This window comes from Arachis hypogaea, chromosome 15 (assembly GCF_003086295.3).
Source record: "Arachis hypogaea cultivar Tifrunner chromosome 15, arahy.Tifrunner.gnm2.J5K5, whole genome shotgun sequence".
NCBI lineage: Eukaryota > Viridiplantae > Streptophyta > Magnoliopsida > Fabales > Fabaceae > Arachis > Arachis hypogaea.
Window position 1 is genome coordinate 131,861,669 of NC_092050.1, and position 8,200 is coordinate 131,869,868.

Genomic DNA, 8,200 nt, shown 5'->3' on the forward strand with positions numbered 1-8,200 from the left:
TTTATAATAATAATTATTATATATTTTTTATTTAAATTTTAATAAATTTTTTTTATATAATTTTATATATTATTCCGTATAGAATACTAAAAGATACACTAGTATAATACATAAAAACAGACAACCAAACTAAAAATAATTTAATATATGAGATTCTTTCATAATGTATAATTTTAAAAAATGAAACTTTTTAAATATACAGTGTAATGTATAATTTAAGAATAATAAGATAAAAATATCTAAAATTTTTTAATAATATTTAAAATTTTTAATAATAATAATACAAAATATTTAAATTTTTAACAAAATAAATTTTTGATCTCATTAATAAATAAAATAACTAAAAAACAGATATAATTAATTTATAATTTTTTAAAAAACTAATTTAATTAAAAAAAATTTATCTTTCAAAATTAATTTGACTATTAACTAAAAAATGGAGAGACTAGACTACTAGAGTATACAATTTGGCTGAGAGACTGATTTGGTAATCCGTCCGGAATAAATAAGAAAGCTCAAAGCTACAAGATGAGAAAAACGAGGAAGAAACTGAGAAAACAATGGAAGCGAAGTTGTCGCGTGCGGCAAAGAAGCTCACAACGTCACCCATTCAAGAACTCTCCCATCTTGCACAGTGCTGCAATGCCATCAATCTCGCTGAGGGCTTCCCGGACTTCCCTGCCCCTCCCCACATAAAAAACGCCGCCGTTTCGGCAATCAATTCTGACTTCAACCAGTACAGGTCAACTTTCTAACCCTTACCATAAATGTTTGTTACTTGCTGGAGCTTCAACGAAATTAACTCTATCCATAATGATAAGTACGTCATTTCGAGTAAATAGAAGAGACAATAGAAAGTATCAAAACCTTTTGACCTTGTTTCAGCTAAGTGCTACTTTTACAATAAATTGATGGAGTGTACTTGTTTGTAATTTGAGGCACGTGCAAGGCATATGTGATTACCTGAGCCAGATGGTGAAGGAAATTCATGGCTTGGACATCAACCCCTTAACGGACGTTGCTATTTGCTGTGGTCAAACTGAGGCATTTGCAGCAGCAATTTTCGCAAGTATGTGCTAATGAATTTTGTATGTTACTGCTAAAGAGAAACATAATCCTTCTTTTTAGTTGCTTACTTTAATGTCTTTGCTTCTGTTCAAATTTTGCTATCAGATACCTTTTTCGATTAGTAGTTCTTGGCAAGCATCGTGAAAAGGGAATAATTACTAGAATGCAATTTAATACATTAAAAGTTTTAAACCAACTTGCATTGGTTGAGGGCGAGCCCACTCGTCCGCTTGAGTAAATGTCACTTGTCTGCTTTGAATCTGTATTGTGTATGTAGCACCTGCTGGGTGAGGAGATACTGTAGGAAACCAAAATAAATAACTAATTAAAGTTTGATATTAGAACACCGACAGGTAATTGATTTTTATCTTATTTGCTACAACTGCTTAATGTACTTTATAAAGTTGTACTGAAAATTTGATGTTAGAACACCAAGGCAGAATTGATTATATCTTATAACAATTTCAATGTTTTGTGTTTTGGATGAGATATTCTATATATTCCTTTCTTGTGCTATGTAATAATCATCTTCTGTTCTGTTTCTCACAGCAATTGATGCTGGTGATGAAGTCATACTGTTTGACCCTTCGTATGAAACATATGAAGGATGTATTACCATGGCTGGGGGAGTCCCAGTAAGCTACTTATTACCAATATTCATATCCAATTTTGTGGACTAAGATGTCTTAATAGGTTTAGTACTTCAGTTTATCGCAAGCTTTACTAGGAGCAAAGATTACCACTGTCATCTACATGTGTGTTCTTTTTATATATAACACTTCACCAGGAAAAATCCTCATTTTGCTACACAATTTAATTTATGTATTGTCGCATGGAAAACGTTCTTGCAGATAATCTAAACTAAGCTAGTGGCCCTCAATATTTTGTGTCTGTTATTGATGTGAAATGATCTTTTCACTAGTGCAGCTTGTTTTTGTTAGCTTAATTAACCAACATGACAGATACATGTGCCGCTTGACCCACCTCAGTGGACTCTGGATCCAAGCAAATTGCTGAGATCACTAACAGAGAGAACTAAAGCCATAGTACTGAACAGGTTAAAAATCACCCAAATGCATGAGTTTCCCTCAATTTCATACATAGAATTTGTTCTGATCGTGTTGCTGTTTGTACCTATGTGACAACCATCTGAATAGTGATTACGAAAATCTTTTTTCTTTTCTTTTCAAATTGTTTTATTTAAAGATCAAGCAGAGATGCAATATCAGTGTTTTCTTGTTACCCTGTTACTGTAGAAACTTTAGTTACAAGAATTCATGTGTTTCAGATCATGTTTCCTGTGCATTCTGCTGTCACGTGTTCCATATAAATCTTTCACCGAAGATTTTGCTTCTCATTTGCTCAACTTTTGTAAGGGGAATTGCAATATTTACACATGCTTGGTTTGAAGTTTATGATTCATTTTTTACATTCACAGAACTTCTCAATATGAAGTCGATGAAAGTAATAACAATTACTCACTAAATTCTTTTTGTCCTTTTTTTCATTTGTTTATTTTATATAACTAGTTTTGAATATAAATGCCTGTAGATGCTTAGTCTCGCATTATGGATTACAAAAATGCTGACATAAATTTCAAACAGTCCTCACAATCCAACTGGCAAAGTTTTCACAAAAGAAGAACTTGAGACTATTGCTAGAGCATGCTGCAGCCAAGATTGCCTGGCAATAACAGATGAAGTATGAAGTTCCCTTCCTTTGCACTGGTAAAACTTAAATTTCAAGATTTAATAAAGACAATTTGAGTGTTTTTGTGTGTGTGTGTGTGTGTGTGTGTTTGTTGGGGGGGGGGGGGTTGTCAGGGTGGGGATGAATAACATTAATTTATGTCATGAATTGGATATTCATGCTTCATTTTAATGTATGTTGGATCTACTACCCAAGATGATGGATGAATAAAGGCGAGATGCAAACCATAGGATCCAAGATAAGTGAATGAAATGGAGAAGCATTTTATGTGTTCTTTGCGATTAACAACAAAAAAGGATCCTTCGAACTTGACGGAAATTTTATTGCACAACTATAAGAATGTAGAATTGGATGTTGACTTGTTGAGTAGTTAAAGGGAACACTAAAATTAACTTAATAATGTAGAGTTAAAGATGTGGTGGTGGATAAGTGCTTACACTAGGCAATATAGCATTAGCAACACATTTGTTAAAGAGTAAGTTGGAGTTGGCCTTTTATGGAAGAGATGTTAGGCTTTTATCTTAGGTGATTTCGGCATGTGTGGAGAAAGCTTGTGCTATAACTGGATTACAAAGCAATATTCATTGGAAGAATTACTCATCAACTCTCTTTGATATAAGGCTCAATTTGTTTCCTAAGATTTCATGTGATAATTTGTTTAGTCTTTGGATTTTAAATATGCTCCCTTTGGTTCATGAGATTTATAACCATAAATCAAGTTCGTCCCTTGGTTACTAGTCTAGTTAACAAAATACTTATGTGTGCAATAAATTGATATGTGACAGCATAATGGCTAGCTCCACTACACTAAAGGTGTAGCCTCAATTTGATCCCTCAATTGACTAAATTGAGTCATTCAAATCTATAAAATTTAGTCCCTTAAGAGAGCAAATTAAGTCTCACCTTTAGTGCAATGTTAGCTAACTATTAGGCTGCCACAGTAGCAGTTAACTGCATACATAAGTAACCTATTTACCAAATTGGTGATGAAATGACCAATTTGATCCATAGTATAAAATTTAGAGACCAAACTAATTATTGAGTGAAAACTCAGGGACCAAATTGATGCTTATCTCTCTCTTTACATGGTTAAGATACCACTAATTATAGTTAGCAGATTAGCCGATGATAATTATAAGGGAGAGAGGACTTGTTACGAGTCTTTTAGCAAGTCTCTCTTGGGAGAGTTGAAAGGTTTCTCAAGAATTTGCTTGGAGTTTTAACTCTGCAAGAGTTGAATATATGTACATAATGGAATTCCGTGCCTCATTTATCATGCTTTCTGCAGGTATATGAGCATATAACATATGACACCGTGAAACATATATCCCTTGCCACAATTCCAGGAATGCAAGAGCGGACTGTTATAACATCGTCTTTGTCTAAAACATTTAGTGTTACAGGTAACAAATCAAAGCTTCATAAAACCACGAAGCCTGCAATTTTTTTTTTTCGGTTCCTGCATCATTTTGAATAAATTACATTCACTCACTATTGGTCTGTCATACATCAGGCTGGAGGGTTGGATGGGCAATTGGACCTGCTTTCCTTGCATCTGCTATCAGAAATATTCATATCAAAGTTACGGATTCGGCACCAGCGCCATTTCAGGAAGCTGCATTGACTGCTTTGAGAAGTCCCCCAGAATACTTTCAAACATTGAAAAGTGTAAGACATCAGAAGCACTTTGAGGAAATGTAGAACTATTTTTCCCATGCTTCTTATATTTCTATCTATATACTCAGGATTATCAATCAAAACGAGACTTTATTGTCAAGTTGCTTGCTGGAGTAGGTTTCAAGATACAGTTTATACCTCAAGGTTCCATCTTCTTGTTTGCGGAGCTTCCAGAAGATTGCCTCCTATCTGATGTATGTCAACTCATTAAACTTTTCTCGCTACTAGTTTAGAGCTATTTTAATTGTCATAGACTCATGGGGTTCATTTGGATGAGTTTCTTCAAGATGTTTTTGAAAGATTTTTTTGAAAAAGTAAAAGTTGTTTTATGTTTGGATGTAATGTTAAAAGTTCTTTTCATACGATCAAACATATCTTATGTTATAATAAAATAGATATTTTTTCTAAAAGATTAAAATTTCCTGTATTTGGTTTGCATCTCTAGTTTTTGTTTTCATTTTTAGTGTTTTTTGTTTTCAATGTTCTTGTGAAGAAAACAGTGAAATTATGAAGTAAAAACCAAAAAAAAACATGATTATATGCAACTTAGGCCCAGTTTGGTAAACAACTCAATTAAGTTCTTTTTAAAAAAATAGTTTAAACAATAAATGACTATATTAAAAATAGCTTATAAATAAGTTATTTTGTGTTTGGGTTTTTAGTTCTAAAAGTGTTTATTTTATAAAAATGTGATAAAAAGTAGTAGTATTATGAGAGAAGTTATTTTTTTTAACTTCTTTATAAACTCCTAAATAGCTTCTTAGAAAATTGCAATTTGATTTTGAAAATTGCACCAAACATTAATACTACTATTTTTCATAAGTCAAAAGTGCAAAAAGTTACTTTTGAAGTTTACCAAACGGGCTCTAAATAGGCTTCTCATAAAGATGTTTTTATGTTGATTCCACCTTTTACCAAAAAATTTTCCCAAACATTTTAGAGAACTTGAAAAGATATTTCCTTAATCATTATGTATTTATTTATATGCAAGCAAAATAACTGCTCCCAAATTAGTACATAGTCCTTTTGAATTGGGTTTTTGTGCAATTCTTCGAACAGTTATTGCATTATTTTTCTTTTTCACAGGTAGAATTTGTTAAGAAACTAATACTAGAAGCAGGGGTGGTGGCTGTACCAGGACAAGGATTTTTTCATGCAAACTTATCATCGAATGGAATTTCTGAAGGAAGTTGTTCCTACCAGAAGAGATATATAAGATTTGCATTTTGTAAGAGCCATGAAACCTTGGCTGCGGTTTCAGAAAGACTGGGTAACCTTTTGAATGGTGAAGGCTTCTTGCGCTAAACGAAATGGCATCTTACATATTGGGGAAAGCTTTGGGAGCAATTTGTTTAACATTCTAAAAGATCATGAAACAATTTGTCAATTTCTTTTCTTTGGTATTAATTTGGACGAAGCATAAATTATTAAGTACCAAATTTTGGATATTACTCCATTAATTACATTAAAAAAATGGACACTGCTATGATAAAGAGTGAAGTTAGGTGAGAATGAAAATTTTGTAACTAAATTCTCAAAGTGTTACCGAGATTCAGCCCGTGCATCAATGTTATTCCTCAGTTTTCAATTGCACTAATTAGACCATTCAGATTGAATGCCTGGCTCCATACAGGTCTTTGAGCTCATTTCCAGTGTAAGTCAGCAAACGGAGAGCTGATCTGGCACTGTTGCTGCCACCTAAAATGTTATAACTAGGGGTGCACAGACCCGGCCCGGCCCGAAAGCCCGGTCCGGTTCCGAACACTTTAGGGGCTAATTTGGTGTGATTTCATCGGGTTTAGGGTCGGGTAAGGGTCTCAAAAATAGACCCGGTCATTATTTCGGGTCGGGTCCGTGCCATAGCTCGGGTCACCCGAAGTCGGCCCGGTCATCATATACAATTAATATTTTGTGTTATTAGTGATGGATCATGACTATTCTTATGTGGAATTTAAGTATTGTAAACCTTCATATTTTGTGTTATTAGTCATTATAAGACTATAAGTTAATGTTTTATGTTTAGAATGCATAAGACTTTAGACTAATGCATAATATTGTGTTATTTGTATTGATTTAAATATTTGGTATTATTAGACAATATTAGTATTGATTGTGGTTTTGCTTTAGTATTGATCGTGGTTATGCTTTAATTTTAAAGAAGGGTTGGTTATTGTTATGTTTTTCTAAGCGAATTTTACCATGTTAAATAATGGTTGGAGTCTTGGAAATTTGGATATTTTTACATGCTAGCTTACAAGAAGGTATTAACGTAATATAATGTTAACGGCCCGGTTTTCACCCGATTTTCACCCGATATAATTGTGGCCCGAAAGTGTATTGGTTTCATCGGGTCTAGGGTCGGGTTCGGGTCTAATAAATAGACCCGTTGTATATTTCGGGTCGGATCTGAGTCACATCAAACCCGGCTTCACCCGGCCCATGTGCACCCCTAGTTATAATAGCTAGCTGATGTGGCATACATTTCAAAAGTTTCCAATTCAGTTTTTGTCCTCAATTATAAACTCTAAATGCACTTCTTCCTCCTTTCTGTTGCCATTGCACCTATGATAGGGAGTGGTAGTCACATTTTAGCAATTCATTTCTTACATATTTAGTTCTCTAATCACCCGATCTCTCATTGATCGACCTTCAGACTTATTGAAATTCAAGCCAGATCGGTTGATTTTCTGCTCATCCACTTCTCTGTGGTTTGTCCGCACCCAATATCCATCCTTGAACCCATTACGGTAGAGATGAAGTGTTATCTCCAAAGGTCTTAACCACTTAGTCAGCCGACACTTAAAGCACGAATACCTAAAAATCTCTTAAGACCTAAACGGTTCTATATTAAAGACATACATAACAAACTTGTCAACTCCCTCAAAGAACTCAGGTTTTAACCCCCTCCCCCCCGTCCACCATTATCTATATCATACATCCACAAACGTTGATTTGGAATTATTTTGCCACAAACACTCTAGATTTCAACCAACAATACAACTTATTAAAATTTTTAGAAAATTCGACAGAGTTTCTTCTATAATTAAAATTTTTCACTAAATCTAATTATCATTTTCTCGCAAACCGAACATGTTTCAAACAATTTAAACAAAAATTTGGCAGAACTTCTACTTAATTTAGAGACATTCACCAAATAAATTTATCACTTTTTCATAGAAGAAACAGCTGCATGCATAAATTAAAACAAATACGCATTTAATAAAACATCAAATTCTAGCAGTTTTAGTGTGCAACTTCTTATTACTCCACAATTTTTCAGCAAATAAGGGTTTTGAGAAGGCGTCGCTATGCAACCTTCTCCTACTTCCGTCCTAAAACTCTATCTTAAAAAAAGTAAGTCCAGCATAAAACATAAATAACATAGCACGTTTAGAGATAGAAAACCAACCTGAATAGTGCACGAACAACCCACGATTAAAGCTACACGACTTTAAAAAAAAAATCCTAAAATAGAATTAAAGTTAGTAAAATTTAAAAACTAATAATCAAAACTTAAAAAGATCTAACCTAAAAAATTAATAAAGCAAGTAAAAATAAAAAATTAATAACCCTAAATGTCTATTTACTTTCATCATATTCATAACATCAATCATAATTGATCTTTTGTGATCCTAATTGCATATTTTTCAACACATAACAAATTAAAATTACATAAACTAAGATTTAAGGTTTAACTAATCTAAATTTTTTATTAGTCAGTGAATTTTCTAGAGATAGTGGCAGC

General features: G+C 33.2%; 1 protein-coding gene across 2 annotated transcripts; it reads left to right on the top strand.

The window, feature by feature from the left end:
• Positions 1-455: 455 nt before the first annotated feature.
• Positions 456-6,048, top strand: LOC112750723 (uncharacterized). 2 transcript variants are annotated; one of them, XM_025799544.2, is made up of 9 exons: positions 456-742; positions 939-1,069; positions 1,618-1,703; positions 2,031-2,125; positions 2,673-2,769; positions 4,067-4,181; positions 4,292-4,446; positions 4,524-4,649; positions 5,542-6,048. In XM_025799544.2, exons 1-9 carry the CDS (start codon positions 561-563, stop codon positions 5,758-5,760), a joined length of 1,206 nt encoding a protein of 401 aa, XP_025655329.1. In that variant the 5' UTR covers positions 456-560; the 3' UTR covers positions 5,761-6,048. The 2 variants fall into 2 exon arrangements, with proteins under 2 accessions (XP_025655329.1, XP_025655330.1); XM_025799545.3 differs by having other exon boundaries at positions 487-742; positions 886-1,069.
• Positions 6,049-8,200: the final 2,152 nt, after the last annotated feature.